The 25,070-nt window shown below is 44.9% G+C and overlaps 1 protein-coding gene across 7 annotated transcripts in view; it reads right to left on the minus strand.

The window, feature by feature from the left end:
* Positions 1 to 25,070, minus strand: part of SORCS2 (sortilin related VPS10 domain containing receptor 2) — a 937,533-nt gene that overhangs the window by 55,949 nt on the left and 856,514 nt on the right. For 6 of the 7 annotated variants that reach the window (XM_059721553.1, XM_059721552.1, XM_059721551.1 and 3 more), the window contains exons 15-18: positions 9,511 to 9,631; positions 7,799 to 7,932; positions 6,921 to 7,049; positions 4,821 to 4,992 (exon numbers count right to left, since the gene is read on the minus strand). In XM_059721553.1, the coding sequence (XP_059577536.1) occupies positions 4,821 to 4,992; positions 6,921 to 7,049; positions 7,799 to 7,932; positions 9,511 to 9,631 (556 nt within the window). The remainder of the gene's footprint in view (positions 1 to 4,820; positions 4,993 to 6,920; positions 7,050 to 7,798; positions 7,933 to 9,510; positions 9,632 to 25,070) is intronic. The other variant, XM_059721554.1, reaches the window with a different exon arrangement.

Here is a 25,070-nt window from a genome sequence, read left to right on the forward strand (position 1 = left end):
ACTTGACAACAAAAGAGGAACATAGGAAAATGCCATTTACATTTAATAGGCCTTGAACACTTCTATCTGAGTACTGAAAATAGTGGGTTGCCTTGATTTTATTGACTCATACATTAAGTGGACTGAGCCAAGATATAGTGGAATGGCTTATTTTCTTGTTATTATTATATCTAAACATGGTTATTCATCACCTGGACAAATATAGGCGTGAGCAGAAGACCCTTGCAACAAATAATTAGTATTCAAATACAGCAATAAATCCCAAATTGTATGAGACTGATATAGTAGAAATGTTGCTTACACTCCCTACCTGTCAGAAGAGCTAATTAGCCTCTTGTGTAAAATTTGCTCTTCTCTTTTTAAGTTCTATGGAATGTTATGGACATTTGAGCATTAATATTGATTCTCAGCCATAGGGGGCAGCAAATTGTCACATTTTTTGTAAAACTCCGTTACACGTCAGAGTACCAGACACAGAGAACACTGAAAATATATGGAACACCAGTCAAATACCAGGACTTCTGAGAACATTTTCATATCTTTAGATGTTCCACTAAATGACAGAAAGACACAAAATTCATACTCCAACAAAAATCATAACTTTAGCAGCCCCATAATAATAATAAATGATAAACAACTGAATTCTAAGATTATAGTTAAGTTCTGTATTTTTACTAATAATGAGATGGTGACAGCATACAGAATTAAGGACTGAAATAAAATATATCTGGCCTCACAACAGCTAATGTATAAAAATTGCTTAGAGCCAGATACTGCTATATGTTAAGTAATACCTTACTTTGCATATATTTCCATTGACTGCTGCTGAAGTAAATCAGGAATCCCAGGGTTGTATCAAATAGACCTAGTGAAATACGTGAATTTCCTTCAGACTCTCTCTCTGAAGGAAGCTTAGATTTTGTGTAAGAGTGGCCAGTACAAGCTCAAGTAAAGAAGAATGGCAGAAGCTAGTACTTAATGAGTAAATACTAAGACACAGAAATATTGCATCCTGCACATAAGACTGTTACAGCCTGCTTCTGGTCTTACCGTTAAGATGCTAGTTCTTTCAATAAACAAACATTGTAAGGATTAATACTTAGTAGATGTCAGATCTTCTTACTGCTTCAGTGATTAACAAAAACTGGTGTTTGACCTTTGGAAAGGAGAGAATGGATTTTCAAAAATGTTCAAGGCCAGCCCTTTAAGTGTTCGGTACCTCAGCTGACATAAGGGGCACAAACAGAAGTGCAGCTCCCAGCTGTAACTCAGAATACTTTGCAGGAAGCGTTCTGAGTTACAGCAATCCCCTGGACCAAACAGAAGTTCACTATTGGCTCCAGGAGGGAGGGGAATATAGCTGCTGGCTGCCACCCTGCAGACAGTTTCCACTAGCAATAGCCCCTCTTCCCTCCCAGCCTGTCCCTGTTTTCAGAATGGGAAGGGGGGGGGGGAAGAGAGCAGAGGGAGCTCATTCTGGGGCAGGGGCTTCAATACACCCACCCCACCCTCCAGTAGGGGCTGAAAAAAACCCAAAATGAACTACCTCTGCTTCCTTCCCCCGCTTCCCATTCTGACAAGAGCAACAGGCTGGGAGGCAGCGCAGGCACAAGTTAAAGAGGAAATTAAAGAGAAGCTCTCTGTTTTGAAATATCTCCATGGGACGCCCGTGCCTGCTACAGGGCCAGGAAGTCTGGGTGAGGTTGATCCCCTGCCCTCCATTAATGCTGACTTTGTGAAGGAACATCTTGAGAAGCTGGATACCTTCAAGTCAGCCGGCCCTGACAATCTTCACCCCAGGGTACTCAAGGAGCTGGCGAGCATCATAGCCCAGCCTCTAGCGCGGATCTTTGAAAACTCTTGGCGCTCTGGTGTAGTGCCCGAAGACTGGAAGAAGGCCAACGTGGTGCCTATCTTCAAGAAAGGGAGGAAAGTGGATCTGGCTAACTATAGGTCCATCAGCCTGACTTCTATCCCGGGGAAGATCTTAGAAAAGTTTATTAAGGAGGCCATCCTTAATGGACTGGCCGACGCCAACATCTTAAGGGATAGCCAGCACGGGTTTGTTGCGGGTAGGTCTTGCTTGACCAATCTCATTTCCTTCTACGGCCAGGTGACCTATCACCTGGACAAGGGAGATGAGATTGATGTCATATATCTTGACTTCAAAAAAGCCTTCGATCTGGTGTCCCATGATCGTCTCTTGGAGAAACTGCCCAATTGTCGCCTTGGGTCCCCCACGATCCACTGGATGGAAAATTGGCTCCGGGGTCAGACCCAGAGGGTAGTAATTCATGGAAGTCACTCATCGTGGTGTCCTGTGACCAGTGGGGTCCCCCAGGGCTCTGTCCTTGGACCCATACTGTTCAACATCTTCATTAACGATGTGGACACTGGAGTCAGAAGCGGACTGGCCAAGTTCGCCGATGACACCAAACTTTGGGGCAAAGCATCCACACCAGAAGACAGGCGGGTGATCCAGGCTGACCTGGACAGGCTCAGCAAGTGGGCGGATGAGAATCTGATGGTGTTCAATGCCGATAAATGCAAGGTTCTCCACCTTGGGAAGAAAAACCCGCAGCATCCTTATAGGCTCGGCAGTGCTATGTTGGTTAGCACTATGGAAGAAAGAGACTTGGGGGTCATCATTGACCACAAGATGAACATGAGCCTGCAATGCGATGCTGCGGCTAGTAAAGCGACCAAAACGCTGGCTTGCATCCATAGATGCTTCTCAAGCAAATCCCGGGACGTCATTCTCCCCCTGTACTTGGCCTTAGTGAGGCCGCAGCTGGAGTACTGAGTCCAGTTTTGGGCTCCACAATTCAAAAAGGATGTGGAGAAGCTTGAGAGAGTCCAGAGAAGAGCCACGCGCATGATCAGGGGTCAGGGAAGCAGACCCTACAATGACAGGCTGAGAGCCCTGGGGCTCTTTAGCCTGGAAAAGCGCAGGCTCAGGGGTGATCTGATGGCCACCTACAAGTTTATCAGGGGTGATCACCAGTATCTAGGGGAACGTTTGTTCACCAGAGCGCCCCAAGGGATGACGAGGACGAATGGTCACAAACTACTACAAGATCGTTTCAGGCTGGACATAAGGAAGAATTTCTTTACTGTCCGAGCCCCCAAGGTCTGGAACAGCCTGCCGCCGGAGGTTGTTCAAGCGCCTTCATTGAACACCTTCAAGATGAAACTGGATGCTTATCTTGCTGGGATCCTATGACCCCAGCTGACGTCCTGCCCTTTGGGCGGGGGGCTGGACTCGATGATCTTCCGAGGTCCCTTCCAGCCCTAATGTCTATGAAATCTATGAAATCCATCTGAACCTTCATGCAATGAGGGTCCAGATTTTTGCCTGATCAGCCATCTTTTAAGCAGTCTGCAGCCATGCACTTGTGTTTGGTCATGACTATAAACTGCTTTCTGTGGCCAGATAGGGTGAAAATTATCACTTCTGTCTGTGCCCAAGATGCTCAAAGGAGCACAGCTCCAATTCGGGCATATAAATAAATCCCAGGATGCCCAACACCCAACTCCTGCTAGTGTTACTTTTATGCAAGGTGGGACACTTTTGTAAATCCAGGTCCACTCTAGCTAATCCCCCGGTGAGTGAATTTGGGGTCCTGCCTGTCTGAATTTATTGAAATAAGGTTACTATATTTCCAGTTCCAAAAGAGAGGGAAGATTAGATATTTGTGAGGGGCAGTGATATGATGGTGCCCTGGCCCTGCCCATTCTGTTGCCCCTCACTCCCAAGCCACAGACCCCCACTCATGGTGCGGCCCCTCACTCCCAACCTGGAGACCCCTAGCCCTGCCAGTGCTCTTGTCTCCCAACCTGCAATACCCTGCTGCCCTGGGCCATGCTGATGCCCCCTACCGCCAACCTGCAGCCTCCTGCCCCACACTCTGGACCCACGGGCCCCAGCCCCTCACTTCCAAGCCACGGCCCCCTGCTCCCTCTGTCTCCTGGCTGCCCCACCCCTGCAACCTTGTTCACACAGTGGGCTACTGCCTACAACCCAGCCCCCTCCACAAGTTGCAGTCCCACACTCCATATTGATCAGATGCTGCTGCAGGAGGAATAGATAGAAAAAGGCAGGTGCTAGGATCGTGGGAGTGCCTTCTGTGCTGAGGCAGAGAAACTAAACTGAACTTGATAGGTGCTAGGGAACCCTGGGGACATCTCTGCGCCCAGGTGGCCAGGCATTTCCCACTGCAGCCCAGGTGCCTGGATAGATTCTCCCAGTGCTGGCAGGCACCTGCTCTCCTCGCACAGCTGACATTCAATTAGATTTAAAAAACCCACCTGGACGGAGATCAGATGATCAAAAAAGAGGACATGTCTGGGAAAACCCAGATGTATGGTAACTCTAATTGAAAGGCATAAAATTATTGCAAATTATCCTCTTCTACTGATTGGATGTTAGCTGAAAATGTACTTCCTGTACTTTTGTCTTCATATGAATATAGCCTCTTTACATCTTACTTTGCTCTTCTCTGATACTACAGTCATTTCAGGAATTTTCAAAGCAGCACAAGCAGACCTGGTGTTTACATCCTTTAAACTACAATTTTCAAAGAAGTTAATGTGTTTACATTCTTTACACACTCCATTGAGAAGACAAACTAGGTTTCTTTGACAGAGTTGTTAGTTACCCGGTCCATTGAGTACTTCATTAAGGAACAATTAGCACCTCCTTCAGAAGCACAAATTAATCTCTTTTCAGCCCTCAAGCAGATAGGAGATAAATTAGCACCTGGAAATGGTAAATCCAAAAACAGCATAGACATTTTCAAAAAGCTAAAGTTCTTCATTACCTGCTCTTGTCTGACAATGAAGGTGATGTCTTCTCCAGGCTTAACAGCCAGGCTTTCTCCTTTGATGCTAATCTGTAACCCTTTGGGAGCAATCAGTGGACACATATGCTGGGCTAGATTCTGTTGCAAATCAACACCACCTTCACACACATTAGACACCACTTTCCTGTACCTGCAAGAATGGTAAGTAGTGATTAGTGGGGGTCACTGGAGGCAGCATGGAATATATAACAATGGACAATATATTGGAGCCTAATTTGAAGTGTGGTTGACTATCAGATCAGACAAAAATTATACCAAGTCTCATGGCGGAGCAAATTCCAATGCTTAAGCTCATGAAATTTCCAGGCTCGTGAAGCTCTTAATCATTGTTAAATATATTCTGCATAACAAACCAAAAATGCCTTGACAAGGGTTGCCTGAGAAACATTCTGGATTATACCTCAATTATTTAGTTTCATTCAGGATCAGTTTCATTCAGATTTGTTATTTTTAACCATTCTTTAAGATTTATACGTTTCGTTCTTGGGAATTCAAACTCTCTGTTACAGCTCCCAGCCTCTTGTGACAATGCAGGGTTTTCACTAATAAAGAAAATACACACAAACTGCAAGTCTCTGGCCTGACTGACATTTCAAGGTTTAGTCCCAATCTACACAACTGCGAATGATGATGTTGTTATAAATGGGAATAGATGCCAGCTGCAAGTTATTCTCAGCGTACATGTCAGACTACCTTGTAGTGAATGTGCTATACACTATTGTTTACAGCTCTCTAAAACTTTCCTTTGAATCTCAGTGGCCCTTATGATTAGGCAAAGAATCCATCCTCTGCACAATGCTTTATCCTCGAGGAAGTGAGAGGTAGGAGAAGGGGTCTGGAAAGCTTAGTGAGGTAATACTTGCTTCTAAGTATTTATATGATTTGAATCTAAAAAAATTAAAGGGTTAACATCAAAGACTTTCTAAAGGCTCACTATCATATGTGCAGCTGCTGTTGTTATAAATAACCCCTAAGATTATTAGAAGAGAATTTAAAGAAAAAAAATGGCTCTCTGTTTGTAGATTGTTTTCTTTTTCATTTGAGCCTGGCTCTGTACAGGGCTAATTGCCTCTGTCTGGGTCTGCAGGGGGTGTTTCCCAGTAAGGATAACAGCAACATTCAAGCTGAATGGGCAATAGTCAGGGTGTATACAGGAGGGAGATAGCAAGAATGTGCTTTTGCCAGCTGCACCACTCTCTCAGATTTAAAACCCCAGCTCCTGGAAATGTGAATTCCCAAGAATCTCACCTTTCTTTTCTTAAAATTCTTCCCCCCGCCCCCAAACTTTCTAGCCATCATGCCGGAGGGCTCATAGCATGAAAATATATCTACAGAGACTTAGAAACTAGGAGGGAAATAAAAAGACCCCATTTTTTAATGCGTAAAAACCTGATTTGCAAACCAAATTTCACAATTTTTTGGCTTTCACTCGTGGTTTATGGGTTCTTGGTGTTGGCAATAGTGAAAAAGTTTGAAACCCCTTATAACTACAGCCATGAACAGAAACATTTAAAAGAGACTAGTATTTTTAAGTTTTTAAAAGGACCTAGTATTTTGAGATTTATATAACTTTTTAAAATAAATCAAGATGATAACACTGCCCTTTCTACAAACCTCTCGCACACTAAATGTACCTTTAGAAAACTGGGACAGCCAATGGTCAGATGTACAATTATGCTAGTATAAAGGGAAGTGTGGACTTACTGCTTGGGAGACCATATCAGCTGATCCAATGTAATCTTGCATTTGTCCACTCCTAACCTACAGTATGTGAAGCTAACCTGCAGTATTTTATCCCTGAATGAAAGAGGGGGAAATTGCTGTTGTTTAGCTTCATTTGTTGCAGGTTAGAAGCAGGCAGATGAAACAATCACCCTGAATTCAGATGCAATATGTCCCTCCTCAACCCCCCCAGCTTTCAAACGGTATCTGTTTTATCAGTTGCTACCCCAACATAAATCACTATACAGAGTTCCACTTACATTTTCTTAAACCTACCCTTTGACGCTTAGACAAAGTGCTTTCCATCTCTGCAAGTTAAGAAAATAACAGACTTACCCAGTGCTGCTTGTGTATGCCTGTCCTAATACGCAGTCTTCAGGAGGGGATTCTGGATTAAACCAAAAGTCAGCAAAGCACTTGCTGGATTCTGACTTCACAGGTGCTGAACGCTCAAATCCATAATCACTGCAAAAACCCACACAGAGTATGTTAGCTGTCCTGATTTTTCATAAATCTGTTTTCTGGGTTAGAATAGGAGTAAAGGAGAGTAATTTTAATGTTATCTGGTAGGAGGTTAGCATCCAGGTTGATCAGTCCAGTTCTGCTCTCAGACCAGAGTTGTGTAGTATATATGAGGGCAGAATGGGTTGTACACAGAATCCCCTCTATTTGCAGTTCAGTTTCTTTTAAAGAGCTCCCTTTACAACTCAAATCAATACATGTATCCTCTTTCTCTTCTGCTTCACTTGTGACTGCAGAGGATTTGTACTAAAGGTCAATCCCAATGGTCATTATTCAAATTTTACTATGTAGGAGTTTATCTGAATAAAACATCAGGATTTGTCCAGTCAGGTGAAAATGATTGTTCCTTCAAAAATGTCAATGGTTTTCTTATTTCATTTTTTTCAAAAGAAAATTCACAGCATGCAGCTTCCGTAGCAACAAACATAGCTTGGCATTTCTCTGCCAGATTATGAAATTCTACATAATTTCTTGCAATATCAACCCACATAAAACAGAAATAGAATTACCGAACTATTTTTTCTCTTTACCCAGAAACAAATGTAACACATGGGAAAAACAATCTGTCATTCAAATCCCACTGAATTGTTTTATTCTTAGTTTTTGTTTGGGGAAGTGTGGGTTTTATATATCCCAGATTGTCACACATTCCATCATCTTTCGGATACTGTACAGTCCATAGAAAGGCTCACCATAAGAAGTCAGAGTTCACACACTCGCAAACTTTGGATGTGAGAGCTGACGTGAAACTTCTTCCTTTAATGCACCATGATGAAATTTTCCTCTTCCGAAAGCTTCTTTGTTGACCCATGATGCAATGGTCCCCCTGAACATTAAAGCACTGAACTGTAATAACCAAACCATCCTGTCATGAACTCCATCTAATCATCATTTTAGGATGTGTAGAGGAAGACTAGTCTTGTAGCTGAGGCACTCGACTGGGACTCTGGAAATACAGGTTTAATTCTCAAGCGTGTTACAGGCAACCTAGGTAACCTTCAGCATGTCACTCTAGACAAGATTTTCAAAAGTCATGATTTTTTGTGTTTTGAAATAATCACTAACCTAGTGGGTAGAATACACATCCAGGATATAGGAGACTAAAATTCAAATCCTTTCTCTGCCTGATTTAGAGTGGTTTGACTACCAGCTTCCCATCTCCCAGATAAGTATTTTAGCCAATACAGTACACATTTATTCTTTCTCATTCTCTGCCTTTGTCCTTCTCTTTTCCTTTTTCTGTTTTATACAAACAAGCAAATGTGCTTTGGCTCTTGGAATTACAAGGCTTGAGCCTAACCCTCTTTATAGGTCCAGTGCTAGGAGACACATTTTCTAAAGTGTAGAAGACCAAAATATGCACAAAAATGTAGATCCAGTTCCTGCAATCATACACGCAACTCAAGCATTTGTGCCTGCAAATGGGGTCATTTAAACATGCCTGCACTGATAATTGAGTGGTTGCTAACATAGGATCTATTTTTTTTTTTTTAAAGTGTACTTGTTTCCAGTTTCTGAGAAGTATGATTTCAGTGCCTCAACACACTTTTCTTGTTATGGCCTAAACCTACATAATACTTTCAAGTGCACGTCATGCCTGTATTAGGAGTATAGGAATAGGAGCATGACAGCAATGGCACAATAGCCAAGAGTGAGAGTTAAAGGAAAGTTTGTTTGGAATAATACGAATTGGCAGGCAAGACGAAACCTGGAGAACACATGGACGAGGAAAAGAGAAAAAAAACTGACAGTGATCATGACTAACAGCAATATATCTCATGTAGTCCAAAATACTAGCACACTACTCTACAGACAATACAAGATAAAGAGAATGAGAACCAGAATGTAGGTAAAATTTAATTTGGCCAGCACAGGAGACATTAGCACAGCTAATGCATTACTACAGATTTGGTATTGCTCAAGTTGTTTAGTATTGCTCAAAACAACTGGACTCTATTATATGATTGTCCCACTGAGATTCTAAATTTCTTTTGGAATGGGTTTTTACTTATGCTGATTTACATACAAGTACCATATGTGGCCACGAAGCTGGCAAAACATATGACTACATATTCAAATTGCTTCAATCAGTACTATAGATTTTGGCTTACAGTGTGTGTCTCAGAATCCAGAAGGACCACCTATTATTATGGCAAATCACCAAGTACACTTCCCTCCATCCACAGACCACCATTAAGACAATAAAGGGAACACAAAATCTATTCTCCCTTTACACTAAGCTATTTTGAAGTCACTGTTAGTTGTAAAAAAATAAGCTTTGCTCTTCCTTTCAAATATCAAGGATAATCAAAGTTGGGAGCTGGAATCTATGCTTAATGGCAATGGTTTGTGTAGCAGAATGGATATGAACGTTGTTAATTTAAGAGCACTGTTTGCTCAATACCTGAAGATTTGTGAGGTCCCAAGATTCATAGTCATCTTCAGTGCACTGCCTTGGGAAAGAAGGTCTGAAGTCTACTTTCACCAGTTCCCAATCAGAACGATAACTGATGTGTCCAAAAACTCTGAACAGAAAGATTTTAAAAAGTTGTATGAGAACGCAAGACCACGCATTATAGAACTTTCTAATTTCTATTTACTTTTGCCCACTATTTACATTGCCCTCTGTTGAAAGGAAAGCACTGCAGACTTATTTTTCAGCATTTTTCTTCTCTTTTGATGTAAAAAGGGAAACAAATGCCAATTGTTTACAGGTCCCTAAAATTAATAAAAACTATATTGCTCATTTATTGGGGAACCATTTTATCATAAAACGATCCAGAGATCAAGGTAGAAATATGAATTTTTGATATAATAGAGGACACGGCATTTTAGATTAACTTTTTTGGTAGGTATATTTTGAGATGTTGCAGCTTAGATAAGGGATAGTGAATGTTATCTAGATCTGGAACGGATGCAAAGAGTTAAATTTCCAACTCTGCCTCTGACTTGCTATATGACTGTGACACAAGTTCCTTTGTGCTTTTGTGCCTTCCCTTACCCAGGCCTAAAATGGAAATATTACTAGTGATCAAACCCATAGGAATGTAGAGAAACTTCATGATTAATGATATGTAAGGCACTCTGAGATTTGGGACAAGTGCAAAGAAGGCCTCATTATAAATTATTTTGAATCAAGGTATTGTATTGGAAATTGTGATTCACCTTCCTGAGGTATTGCACCTAATGCTCAGTGGCTTAGCTTTAGTAAAGGAGTCACAAACAGTAAGATTCCTCTGGAGCAACCTTGAGCAAAATGGAAACATCTTTCTGTTAAAAAAATAGGCTGTGCTTTCAAAACAGGGAACGCTTTTAAAGACAGGACATTTATTTCCAAAACAAAATGGGTAAGTGTGACACCCAGCAACAAATTAGTAAGCATGAAGTCTCTATTTGGTAAAAAGTCAGATATGTCTGTGGTTTGCATTACAGCCTATTCAGGCTCATGTGGTTTACTTGCCAAACAATTCAAGGCTGATTCTGAAGCCAGCAGTTTCTGTGCAGTTCCTCCACAGAGCTCATATTTTGGGCATTAGCAGCCAGCCCACCCAGGCTAATTTACTCTTTTGATTGTGCCTGTTAGTTTGGCTAAATTGCAGACACAATGGCTGCATCTACACGTCACCATACAGCAGGATGTAAGTGGCCAGGCCTGCAGATAGGTCCTGGAAGGGCAATGAGGTCAGCAAGGCAGGGGCACTGGTTACTTGGGGATCTCTCCCCAAGAGGGGAGATCCAAGAGGCATAGTCTGAGACATGAGCCAAGGTCAAGATCCAAGGGTCAGAGAACCATTGCCAAGTTCCAGGGAAAAAAATCCAAGATCAGAGTCAAGGAAGCCAAGCCAAGTAAGGATGCTAGGGAAACCAGAGAGATCAAAGGCAGTGCCAAGTTTCAGGAGAAAACAGGGTCAGGAAAAGCCAAGGATGGGTCAGAAGTCAGGAAAATCAGGGAGGGCTGTGAATATGAGTTTTGTCTGAAGCTGTGTCAAGGCATATCTGCAGCTTGAGGCTGCAGGTGCATTTAAAAGGGATAAGTGGTGCTTTCAGCAGCCAATCTGGTTGCAGAGAACTGAGTCAGTCCAATTAGCCAGGAATCAGGGTCAGGTGTGGTAACTGATGTGCTTGGCCCAGCCAGGTCTACTGGATCAGAGTTCCTGACAGCAGAAAACTCTTGTCAGGGCTTTGAGACTCATGGGACCTTCCGTAGCCCCTCCACACGTCCAGTCATGTGCTGTCTCTGCTTCTGTTTGGCTGTCCCCTGCTTTTAACAGCTGTTCACTTCAAAGATACAGGAAGGGACACAGTATGGCTAGGACAGAGCTGTGGGTCTGAGAAGGGGGAGAGGTGGAGGGTGGGGGATGGTGCCAGAATGAGGGGAGCGTGGCCAGCAGAGGTAAGGCTGGGGCGTGGGCTGGGTTGAAGGCAGTACCATGCAGGGTGCAGTCAGTGGTATTATAGTGTGGGGGTGAGTAGGGAACACTGGGGTGGGGCAGCATGGCATAAAAACATTGCTGGAGTCAAATAAGACTGTATTAAAAGACATTACACAACCCCTAAATTTGAACTGATCTCTTGTTACTGCCATCCAGTGCTTGGCAGAAGAGTTCAATTTACATATATAAAATGGGTATCAGATACCCAGGCCAGATTTAGCCTGCATAGTCCCATCGTTCGGCCCCTGGTGCTGCTCCTGGGTCCAGAGTAGACCCACACTTTGAACATGGCATGCAATCAATTCTGGCTGCATAAGATGCCTGTCCTGTCCAACCCAGGACCCATGCTGCATGTTGCACCTCCCCCAGCCTGAAGTGAGAACCATGTGCACTGGATGCAGCATTTGGTGGGGAGGGCATGTAGAGGCCCAGTCTGGTCCACGGGGCTGTCCAGATGCTGTTCATCCAGCTCATGGACTAGCCCAGCACCATTGATTCAGTTCATGGGACCAGATGAGTTTGACACCCCTGATGTAAAATATCAGTAAAAATGTATATCAGTAAAAAGGTTTGGTTGTCAGTAAAAAATCTGCATATTGCCGGTAAAACAAATATTCTTGGGTTGGCAACCTGATTAGTACAACCAGGCAAAAATATCTCCTAGTTTCACTTAGTTTGAGACTGGAAATCCCACTCAGGACACACACACTGTAGGAGAACTGATTAGATATCTGAGGTAAAGAAGTGTATGGCACTGTTAATCCTGTTTTAGCAAAAACTGTACTTATTTAAATAATTTAGGCAAAAAGAAGTGATGGCGTCTCTGTAGAAAGGGACATAGTGGTGCATGAGTTTGACCTGTTGCAATTAAATTTTCATCCCATTTATCTCTGTCTCTGGAATATAGCTATATGATAGGCTGTAATTCATTGTAATACAATGTGGGTGTATAAATCCATCAATGCAGGGCAGATTAAGAGAGCAGAGTTTAAGAGACAAATGGGTTAAGGAATATTCATATAAGTTGAATATGTTCAAGTTGGCAGACCTTGATGAAATTCAACCTACAGTACTTGAGTAACTAGCTCAAATAATCTCTGAATTATAAATGATTACCTTTGATAATTCATCTGGACAGGGGATGTCCCAAATGACTGGATAAAGAGAAACAGAAAGAAAAGAAGGGAAAGAGGGCCTGGGGAATTACAAGCAGTCTAAATTTCATACTTCGAATGATACTAGAACAAATTATTAATCTATTTATAAGCACCAGGAAGATAACAAGGTGGTAAGAAACAGCCAGTGTGGATTACTCAAGAACACAGACTGTTGACCCAATCTTATTTCCTTCTTTGTTAGTATAATTGGCCTAAAGAAGGAAGTGGCAGATGTGACATGGTTTGACTTCAGTATGTTTTTTGATGCTGTTTTACATGATAGTCTCATAAGCAAACTATGGAAATATGGTCCAGATGAAATAACTATAAGGTGCACAGCTAAAAAATTGCTCTCAAGAACTATAAAAGGTGCAGGCTCAACCTATAATTGGGCACTCAACAATCTTGATATGTGCTTGCAGTATGTTGGACATAGAATAAAAATCAGGAATCAGATTTTTTTTAGTGCACTTAATGCATTGGACTTTTTCCTAGGTTATTTGATTCTTCTTTTTAGGATTTTATAAGGGATATAGGCATTCAAACACTTGATCTGTGTTTATCAATTTATTTTGGGGAAAAAAGCTGCCTGAAAACGTGGGGTTGACTTAATACCTAGATTTGGAACTATATAGTAAATCCTACAGATGACACAGGAAGGAGAAGGTATTAGCAGTGGAGGACAGGATAAAAATTCATAGTGATCTTGATAAATAGGAGAAATATTTTGAAAATAACAAAATTAGATTGAACACAGACAAGTGCAAAGCACTACACTTAGGAAAGGGAAATCAAATGCACAAATACAAAATGGAGACTGACTCAATTGACAAGTCACAAAAAAAACCTAACAATCTGAGAGTTATAGTGGATCACAAACTGAGCGTGAATCAACAATGTGATGTTGTTGAAAAAGTGAGTAATCTCATTCTGGTCCACAATAACAGTAGTGTCATTTGTAAGACATAAAGAGTAATTATTTCATTCTTCTCAGTGCTGGTAAGGTTTCAGCTGGATTGTAGTTTTGGCATCACATTTTAGGAGAGAGTTAGGCAAATTGAATAGAGTCCAGAGGAGAACAACATGAATGATAAGAAAGTTAGAAAACATGACCTACGAGAGAGACTGAAGGAACTCAGCCTGTTTTGTCTAGCAAAAAGCAGTCTCAGGTCAGACATGATAACAGTCTCCCTATACATAAAGAGGATAATGATTAATTGCTTCCTATGTCAACTGTCAGTAGGACAAGAAATAATCAGTTTAATTTATAGCAAAGATTTAGATTAGATACTAATAAAAAAAACTTCTACCTGCCAGGGTAGTGAAACACTAGAACAAGCTAACTAAAAAAATTGTGGCATCTCTGTAGGTTTTTAAGAACAGATTACACAATCAGCTGTCAGAGGTGGTCTAGGATATTGAATCTTGGCTCAGAGCAGGGCACTAGACTAGGTAAACATCTTGCAATCCCTTGAAGCCTTACATTTTCATGGGACACCAATACTGCGTTCATCAAGTAATCTACTCACATGTGACACACAAAATAAATCTCTCCCACTTTGGTTCTAGATTTATAGGCCTCCACTATGTGAAGAACAGCAGTGGTTCCCAAACTTATTTGCACTAACAGACCACTATTATCTCCCAACATTTCTCGTGGACTACCATGCAACTTTATTATCACATGTCTCACTGTAAGGTTTGTGTGCATAAGGGCAAGAGGAAGAAACGTGCATGCAATCTGTGGGCTGTCTGTATACTGTTTACTGTGGCCCTGTGGACCACCAGTGAGTCATGCAGCACAGTTTACAAACCACTGAACTAGACCAAAATCTGCATTTGCTAAGTCTCACTTCTTCCCAATAGGCCATCCACGAAACAGACACACATGCTTCACCTAAGATATATCTTAAATAAAGCACGGCACACATATTGCACATCTAACCTTACTACTGGTTATGTAAATCTCACTCTCAAGCTTATAGGATTCAAAGGAGTTCAAAAGGCTGGTACCAATCTGTAGCACAGCTTCATGAAAATTTACAAAGGAAAACAACATCACTTTCCCATGTAAAATTGTGGCCTTGGGGATAAATATCATAGTCAGATTTTCAAAGATTTTATCATCTAATATGCAGCCAAAATAGTGAACTGTTCTGAAAATATAGTCTTAAGAAAATTACAATATTAAAAACACCTAAGTGTATGCTAAAAGAATATCTTGCAAAAATAATAATAATAACAATAATAATAATAACCTACCAGAGCATTCTATTTGATTAATTGGGTTTCATTAGAAAGCCATCAAATAAATTCTGTTGTAACCATGAACGATGATGCAGCACTAAATAATTTTTAAAAGAAATTCTAATTACCTTAGCAATTGATTTATTTTTATTTGCTAGAATTTGGGTTGCATAATTCTAACTTCTGTATTCCAACTGTCATAACTTTGTAAACTTGCTCCAAGTTCACTTATAAGTACATAATTTTTAATTTGATGGCATCCTTATACAGAGAGGAAAAGCTTAATGCAATCTTTAAGCCAGCTAACATGCTCATTCAAATCTAAGTCAACCTGAATTTAAGATGACCTCCCATTAGATTTTATATATGGAAAATTTATAAATGTGTTATAATTTTCCAGGTACAGAATCTAATTATTGGAGGGTTGTCTTAAACTCATCCCCCTCCCTCTACTATAGCAGGGAAAGCAGTCACTGGGGGAGTCAAATGACTGGGAGGGGGTTAGGCAGTCCACTTGCCCTCTGTCTCCCCTCTTCTTCCCATTGCAACCTTTCTGCCCCCCTCACCACTGGCACACCTCCCTCACTCCCAATAAACTCTATCCCTCCACCCCAGTCCCCACAGTCTCTGCCTCTCCCCCTTGCTCCCTGAGGTCTCTGCTTATTCCCTCCTACTCCCTACAATATCTTCCCCTCTGCTCCCCAGTCTCTGCCTCTTCTCCCCCCCACTCCCCACAATCTCTTCCTCCCACCCCCCAGTCTCTGCTTCTTCCTCCCTCTCCCCCCACCCTTACTGACAGACACTGCTCAGACTCTATCCCCTCCCTGGACCACAGCATGTATGTAACCCGGGCAGTACTCCAAAAGGTACCCCCTCTCCAATTGAAGGGATCACAGCAGGTGCATGAGCGCTGTGGGAGGTGTAGGGATTCTCCTCCCCCTATAGAGCAGAGCCAGACCACCACTGGGGACTTAACCATATACCTTTTAATGAGGGAACATAACAGGCATAATCAGGTGGTGGGGTATAGTGGCCACCACAATGCCCCAAGGGGCAGGATTCAACAAAAGTTAGACACTTACAATCATTGGCAAAAGACAGGGTTAACAAAATATAAAACACAAAACACAAACAACAGAGCAAACAATACTGGTTGGGGAAATACAAAAAGGCACAAAATACAAAATGTCAAAGGACAAAGAAATATGGGGCCTGCGTCACTGGAGGGGGAGAAAGGGGGGAAAACACAATGGCTCCTGTCTACTGCAAGAGGAATTTTTCTTTATTAGCTCACTCACCCCAAGTCACCAAAGCTGGGACTTGAACTCAGATCTCCCATGTGGTAGGCAAAAACACTGCCACACAGCCACCACTACTGATATTATTCCAAGCTGCTAGGGGTCTTGACCTTTCTGGAGCCCCGGCCTCACATTGAGCTGCCTGGTCTCTGATTGGAGGAGCTGGAAGCCAAGCTAGGACCCCTCAGGTCACTGCTCAGATCCTCCTGCTGGCCACAGTCTCTTGTAGGGGATCCTGGAGCCCAGCAGGACGCCTCACTTGCTGGCCACATGCCGTGCTGCTGAGGGTCCCACTGCTGCCTGCAGGTCCTGCTCCTTCAGGCTCTTCTGGGGCAACTGCTTCCACCCCACTGGCCCAGCTCTTGCCAGCTCTTCGAAGCTCCTTCCTCATAGTCCCTCACTGGTCTCCTCCCGAGTCAGCTGTGCTGCCCCTTTTATCCCCCTCCAGGTGACCCAAGGGGCCAATCAGGGGACATGAGGGGTGAATCTCTTGGCCTGATTGGTGAGGAAAGGGAATCCCAAGTCCTCCAATCGTCTTTTACCCCTTCAAAACCCCTGGGCCAAATCATTACCAGATTGGTGAGGAAAGGGAATCCCAAGTCCTCCAATCATCTTTTGCCCTTTCAAAACCCCTGGGCTAGGTCACTGCCAGCTAGCCCGTCACATGTGGAAGCACGGCTCTAGCTGAGCCATGCAGCACTGTTGGCACTCTTGATTGGCCAAGCAGGGGATGGAGTTTCCATGTGCTCCACTCCTGCGAGGGAATCCCATTCAAGCCAAAACCAAACTGTACCTGACAGTAAGAGAGAGAAGGAGGCAGAGCAGGAGGCAGAAACTGCGGAGGGCAAACAGAAGATGGGCAGACAGCTGCTGTGGGTCTGACTCTGGTCCCAACCTAGGCTCTGACTCACAGCAGCCACCTGCCCCCAACTCTGCTTTGCACATGAATCTAAGATGCGAGGCCTTTCCCCAATACGGTCTCAGGGGGCGGGAAAACTTTGCCTTAGATTCCAGTAAATACAGTAGTTTAAACTTTGTTCTTCAAGGATGTTGGCTATTTCTGTCCTTGATAAACTCCATAATTGGGGAAACTAATTTAACAGAAATTAAACAAAATTATATTCTCTTACTAGAAACATATGTTTTTATGTAGAGGAGAGAGTCATTTTGGATGAATATTTGTGTGTTTATTTCTCTAGCACTTGCTATCTGATCTTAAAGCATGTTATTGAAATTGCATTTCCTTAAATCGTATAAGCATTCATCTTCCTCTGGCAAGTGTCTTCATCATCAGGCTATGTAGTCATTGTTAAAGTTTCTCTCTGGTTAAGCATGGGTAGGCAGCATCTGAATCAAGGTTTTAAGAATCTATATTTTGGACCTGGATACCTAAAGTGACAGTTAGACATCAAAATATCTTCAAAATATCTTCAAAATATCCATCAAAATGGAACTAACCCTGAGCTACTTAGCAAATGTCCAATTGTACATAGGCAACAGAGCTGGAAAAGGGACCCTAACTCCCTGGGCGTGTTTACATGAAATACTTTAAGGCACATTAGCCTAAATTTAAGGTGCATTAGGGCATGCATCTACACATGCACACCCTTAACGCAATTTAAAAATGACAAATTTAGGCTATTTGTGCCTAAATTTGATACCTGCAAATCAAGGCCCCCACAGCGAGGGAGGGAGTGGAGCAGGGGCAGGCACTGCCTAGCCATGGTGGAGCAGGGCACGGACCGCAGCCCTGGCTCAGTCCCCACCCCTGCCAGGAAGAGCCCTGAATTGCCCCCGGTGAGCCCTTAGAGGCCACCTGCCCTCGCTGTGCCTGCAGATCCAGGGGCCACACATCCCCCATGGCTCCCCCAGGGGTGCATGTAGCAGCGTGATCTGCCCCTGAATGAGCCATGCAGCTCCATCCCACACCCTGCCCTGCCCCAGTTGGGCAGCACCTGCCCCAGCCCCAGCCCCACTTCCTCCCTCACCACAAGGGCCTCCATCTGCCTCTCCCACACTCCTTCCCTTCCCCTACCCCTAGCCCCTCCCAACGGACTTACCAGCCAGACACTGCTTTCCAAGCTGCCAGGCTGGCCCTGTGGATGCACGAATGCATGCAGCATTTACTGGCAACATCAGTGCCGATATAATATCGACTGATGTATTGGTGCACCTCTAGTAGAAGCCTGCCTAACCTGCTTAATACATATTAAGATAATTCACATTAAATTAAGGTGTGCTTAAATGCACCTGTAGACACCCTCCCAACCAGATATTTACATACTAAGCTTTGCTTTCTCTTGCCCTCTAATTTCTGAATGAATCACACAAAAAATTTAACATCTGTGCTTCTGAACACAGAACAGACTAAATATTCAAGAACGTGATTTTTAAAGGTACTCAGGGAGTCAGGAACCCTCTATTTCCCAATAACTTTCAGAGGGAGTTGGGCATTTAATTCCATCAGGCGCCAATGAAATTCCCAGCCTACATCATGTGAAAAACAGATGGCAAAGGCTTCATTTAAATAGAACTATTCATGGAAATAAATTATCCTGCAAAAGTGTGATTTGGGATTTTTTCACCATAATCAGGCTTCCTTGCTAGCATTAAACTACATTAGCAGGAACTGGGGCTGTCAGAGGATTTATTGTACTAGGAAAATGTTTTAAATTGTCATATTTCAGAGATTATTATTCTGCGACTACTGCAATTTCAGATTCAGTATTTAATCAACTTTATGGCTCACTAGACATCTGCGGTCACCTGTGTAATCACAACAGCAACCTTCTCTGTTCTCTATTTATGTAATAAAGACCTCTGGGCTAGGTGGTTTTTGACAGCTCATGACTGGCTAGAAGAGTATAAGGTCTTCCCCTTCACCTCAGGTAATAATTGGTAGGGAAAATCATTAATGAACTCAAAAACCAGGAAAATATTACAGAAAAAAGCAGCAACAATCTTTTTATTTGCTAATTGCTTTTATTTTAATTGTTTGCACTGGGCCTCATATAGATGTTACATTTCTCCCAAGAGAATTTCTGTTCTCCTGGAAGAAACCAAACGTATACAAGCATTCACACTGTTTCTTCTGAACAGAAAATGGTGACTCTGGGAGAAAAATAACCCAGCTTCAACCAGCCAGAAGTCGCTCCTGCAAGAGTTTCTCCTGGGAGAATGAATGTTTACATACTTTGCTGTAGCTTAACTATTCCCAGAGACTAAGAAGAGTGGAACTGCGAGGAAAGGCTTCTATGCCTTCCAGAAACTAGGGTCAACCTGGTCGAGGGAAGGCATGGGGCACATATACCCTTCCTTTTAGGTAGGTGAGGAACAACCACCAGCTGGTGTCCCCCCTGGCTCCTCACACACTGGTGTCCTTGGGGTGAGAAGCAGGCAGGTGGTTTTGATTTGCCGTTGCATTTTCATTGGGAATGGAAGGCCCAAGGAGCAGTGGAATGGAGACAGTTGCAGGATAAATGCTTGTACTGTGCTCCCTCTCTGGAATCATTTCTAGCAGTGGAAATTTCCCACTGCTAGAAATTAATGCTTGCATATGATTCCTGGTAGTGCCTAGGGTCCCAAGGTGCTGGACACTATAGAGAAAGGCAATGAAAATCCAGTCCCTGTTTCAAAGAGTTTATAATCGTAACAAGCTAGTATGCAGGGCAGTCAAGCAAACGGAAGGGAAGAGAAAGCTGAAGTAACAGTAAGGGAAATAAACTCTCATCAGTCAGCAGAGATCTCAGCTGGCCTCCTGCATAGTCACTGTCAATTTGATAGGGCTTTGTACACATTACAAAAGAACACAAAGGAAAGATTTCAAGGATGTTATTTTCAGAAAGATAAGTTATACATTGTCATGAATATAATTTTCTGTTTAAAGGACTGATATTTTCTTAGAAGATAAAGAAAAAATAGGCATTTAAGGAAGTGCTTAGCATTTACCCTTAATTTGCCCTCACCATCATTGTCAATAAAGGGTAAATCCACCTAAATCAGTGGAAGCACACTGGTGTAAAGTGAAGAAAGACAAATGATATAAATGAGAGAAGAATCAGGTGCTTTGAACCTGCTCTTACAGACTTTGTTATACATCAAGATTATGATCCAACACAGTTTTCTACCTACTATAACATATTTTCATTTTATTACAAAAATATTTATGTCGTGATTTGTGTTTGCGTACTGTATATAGAGATTATTGCATAATAACTGAAAAATAAATTCTTAGTTTTGTGGGTGGAGGGTGTATGGTGGTGTGTGTGTATGTATGGTGGGGTGTATGGTGGGCAATGTGGTAGGATGTGGGGGGTGCGGCAGTGTGTGGGCACCATAGGGTATGTTGTGGGGTTGTGTATATATGTGGGGAGTTTTGGGGGCAGAGTGTGGGGTGTGAGGGATGGCGGAGGGGCGTGGGGACCCCTCCACACCTCCCCATGGCACAGCAGCAGCAGGCAAGACACTCAGGGTGCAGACACCTATCAGGGCAGCCAGAACTGCACATCACAGGGAGAGGCACAGTCTCTGCCAGGCTGCCTGTATTGCTGGTGCTCTCCACCACTAATGCACAGCCCCTGCACTTGCACAACATGGGAGGGAAGCCACACATGCTGAAGCCAGCTGCCTTCCCTGCAAGGGATGCGCTGCATGGGAGGGAAGCCCTATGCATCTTCCCCTGTGAGCCTGGAAAGGCAGCCACTTCCAGCCTGAGGCTCCTCTCTGGTGCTGCGCAGCCCCAGTGGGGAAGGTAGCTGGCTCCAGCATGTGGAGCTTCCCTCCCTGCTGTGCAAGTGCAGGGGCTGTGAATGAGGGAGTGCTGGCAATACAGGTGGCATGGCGGAGGCTGCACCCCTTGCTCGATGTTTAGCGCTAGCCAGAACCACGCCCCACTGGTCACCTGTGCCCTGAGCACTCCACCTGCTGCTGCTCTCAGTATCTGCCAGGGCTGCACACCACAGGAGAAGTGTGAGGGGGGCCCCAACCCCCATGCTCCCTCACACCCACATGCTGCCCACTCCAGTTCCATGCCACGGCTGCCCCCTGTCCCCCTAGGCACAGGGTCTGTGCTGCCACCAGCCCCAGCCTCACGCTCTGTGCTTCCTCCCAGATGCAGCCCCTCCCTGCTGCACCTTTACCTGCTGCCTGGAGCAAGCAGGAGATGGGGAAAGCAGAGCAGGTCCCCAGGGGCTGCAGCAGCAGCCCCACACAGAAGCTGCACACTGGCCAGGTGCAGCCCTTCCGCCCATGAGGGTGGGAGCCAGGGAATAGGGTACATTTTGGGGCTCCCATCCTCATGGGCAAAAGGGCTGGGTGGGGCACAATTTGCTGGGGGGGTGGGGGGCATGGGCTGGATGAAAGTGCTTGGCAGGCCAGATCCAGCCCATGGGCCATATTTTGCCCACCCCTGGTCTAACTGGCAAAGATTAAACTGATCTGCAAGTGAATAGACATTTACTTTTGATTCCAAAAATGCAGGCACATGACTGCAGTGGCTCAGGCTAGAAGCCAGAGGGGTGCTAAAGTGAACCTTCCTTTTCACAGCAGCCACAAGACTGGAGGGAAGCTGATGTGGGGGGCATGTCCCTTCCCTGCCCTCCCACCAGCAGGTTGCTAAGTATGATTGAGGAGGGGTTTAAACCCCCACCATTGCCTGAATGGACAGCAGCCATGGTGTACCTGGAGGGGGAGTGGGGAAGCAGCCCTTGCCAGGTTTGTGCCCAAGGGAGGAAGGCTCAGCCAGAAGGGCTGTGAGAAGCTTCACCGGCTGTTTTGTTTTTATACTGTTTCAACTCATTTTGAGCTTGAAACAGCGAAATCTAAATGAAACAAAGGGCTTTGAAACATCCTTGAAACGAAATGAGGCCAGTCAAAATGTTTTGAAACATTTTGAATTTCCTCCCTGGTGGGAGGCAGGGGAGAGCCAGGGCTATGCTCCAAGCAGCTCCACAGCCCCATGACACTCAGCCGGGGGAGTGCAGCCCTGGTTCTCCCTGACTCCTGCTGCCAGGCTGCTCTCCATGGGGCTGGTGGAGCCAATGGGAGTGCAGCACTGGCTCTGCCTGCCTTCCACCACTGGGCTGCACTCTGATTGACTCCACCAGCCCCATGGAGATATGCCCGGTGGCAGGAGGCGGGCAGAGCTGGTGCTGTGCTCTGTCTCCCACCACCAGGCTGATTTCCATGGTGCTGTGAGCTGCTGGGAGCTGAGCCTGGTAGAGGGAGGTGGCATGTAGCCCCAGTGCTGCGCGCTGCCTCCCCCCACCAGGCAACATGCTGCTGGGTGCTAAGCCCAGTGGAGAGAGGTGGGGAGCAGTGCCAGGGCTGTACTCTGCCTCCCTCCACTGGGTTCAGTGCCCAGCAGCTCCCAGCCCCATGGAACTGAGCCCAGTGGGGGGAAGTGGAGCGCAGTGCCAGGGCTGCACTCCACCTCCCTCAACCAGGCTCAGCTCCTAGCGCCGGTCACAGGCAACAGCAGCAGCCTCCCGCCCACATCCCTAGGAGGGCTGTGGGGCTCTGCCGGACTCCTGCGGGTTTGCAGGCCCCCGATCTACCTGCGAGCACAGGAGGCTGCTCCTCCTCCAGTTCCGTGCTTCCCCATTATAGCCTATGAGCAAAATATTGAAACAAAATGGAACAGTGCTTGCAAAACAAAACTAAACTTGGAACGAAATACTGTTCCATCAAAACAGAAGTCAAAGCCGAATGGTGTTGTTTCACACATCCCTATATGGAGAGCCACCGGCCCAGGCAGCGCCCCAGGAGAAGGGGGGCAGATAGAGGAATTAAACTTCCCTGTCTTCCCTTTCAGGCACAGGCACAGGGACCCCAGCTGGGGTCTAGCCAGCTTTCTCCCCTGCTCGCTGCTCACGTGGTGGGAGCCCTGGCCAGAGCCAGCCAGCATGGCCACACTATCCACCTGGGGCTGAGGCTGGAGCTGGGGCTGTTGGGCTGAGCTGGGCTGGCCCACGGGCACTGCTGAGGGCAGATGTGGAGGGGTCAGCATGAGCTGGGCTACGGGGGCCAGGCCCTTCCCGTGGGCTGCAGCCTGGGCTGGGGCTGTGGCAGCTGTGCAGCCAAATTGCTCCTATTTTCCCATGCTCAGGCCAGGTGGGGCTGTCATGGGGCCACAGCCAGCTAAGAAGGGTCCAGCAGGGCTGGCTTGGGTCAAGCCGCAGGACCTGGGCCCTTCCTAACTGGCTGCAGCTTCATGACAGTCTGGCCTAACAGCACACCAGCCCCAGCCCCAGCCGCAGGCAAGGCCAGTAGATGGTTGGGCGATGCCAGCTGGCTTTGCCCCTGCCCATGTATTGGCGGGGGGGCAGCTACCCTGACAGGGGCTGCTCCACCCAGCCAGGCAGACCCTGGCTGCGGTGCCCTGGGGGAAAGGGAAGGGAGGGGGGATCCCCTCCCTGCCCCGTTAGCTGTAGGGGCAATGCCAGGCCAGTTTCTGACCATGGTCCTGCCCCTGCTCTGGCTAGAGAGAATAGGGGCGGGGTCAGGCCTGCTGATTGGAGCAGACAGCACTGCTAGCTGCAAAGCATGCTGGGGGACTCTTGTTTCACTTAAACCATGAAGGGGTCTGGGACAGATGTTCCATAAACTGGTTTGACTCAAATCAGTTAAGTGATACTATATTCAACCAGGTTTATCTTAAACCAGTTTGGGCCATTTTGAAACTGGTTTATGCACACTGAACTTCTGTTCTGTTACCGGTTTAAACCAGTTTCTGATCACTTAAACTGGTTTACGTGTAACTTCCGTCCTAGCCTAGGAGACAACCCCATATTCAGTCCCCATTAGGCCCCCACACAAAGGGTCTGTAAGTCCTTCTGCTCTGTTGTATCAGAGGTGGCACAGATACTGGGATTCTACCAAATTCTACCTTCATTCTACCTAAACTAATTTTTAGCATCCCACTGTAGGAGCTGAAAAGTGATAAATGGGAATTTGAACAACAATGTCATTATGTTACATTTTTAATGAGCTTTGAAACTTCCAACATGAGTTGCTGTCTTTAAAGAGGAATGGCAGTACTTCACACATAAAATTCTACCTTTTTCCACTAAGTGGGGCCATTATTCAGTCCAATGCAAATAAGTGGATAAAGGGTTTACTGCAAATGGCAACATTGGATTATGTTAATTTTCACTTTTAAAGAATTTAAGACAAAATAAAAAGAAGCCTAATAGTCCATGCCTAATTTCAAGAAATTCAATGTACTCACTCTGGTTAATTTAGAGAAAACACTAACAAAACTTTACTTAGAGTTAACGATCAATACAGAATATTTGTTCTTTTTCTACATAAGTCTTCTACCATGGCATAAATCGGTGGTGCTCAACAACCACAGGCCAGATCTGATCCATGAAGCCATGTCATTTCATCTGTGGGACTCCCCAGAAATTTCAGGAAGGTCCAAAATTTGATGGCAGAGAAGTGAAGTAAGTATTAATTGATGCTCTCCTGCTTCTGAATTTCTGGACCTGTCAGGAGTCCTGCAGGTCAGATAATGTGGCCCTGCTAGATCTGGGCCTGTGGAATCTGTTTGGTGCACAGCCAGATACGGTATACAGGATCAGGTTGGCATGTGCCGAGGTTGGACAAGCACACAGACAGATCTGGGCATGTGGGGTCAGGCCAGCATGTAGCCTGGTAGAGCACATGGGTTTGGTCTCGCACGCAGGATTGCACCTGGTGGTGTGTGCAAGCAAGATTCAAGGCCCAAAGCTGTCTAATTCAGAGAAGTTTTGAAACTAGATCACTTGGAATCATAGCAGGTGCTCAAACCTGGGCCATATATACTTCATGGCCCTGCCACACTGCATT

This window comes from Alligator mississippiensis, chromosome 2 (assembly GCF_030867095.1).
Source record: "Alligator mississippiensis isolate rAllMis1 chromosome 2, rAllMis1, whole genome shotgun sequence".
Taxonomy (NCBI): domain Eukaryota; kingdom Metazoa; phylum Chordata; order Crocodylia; family Alligatoridae; genus Alligator; species Alligator mississippiensis.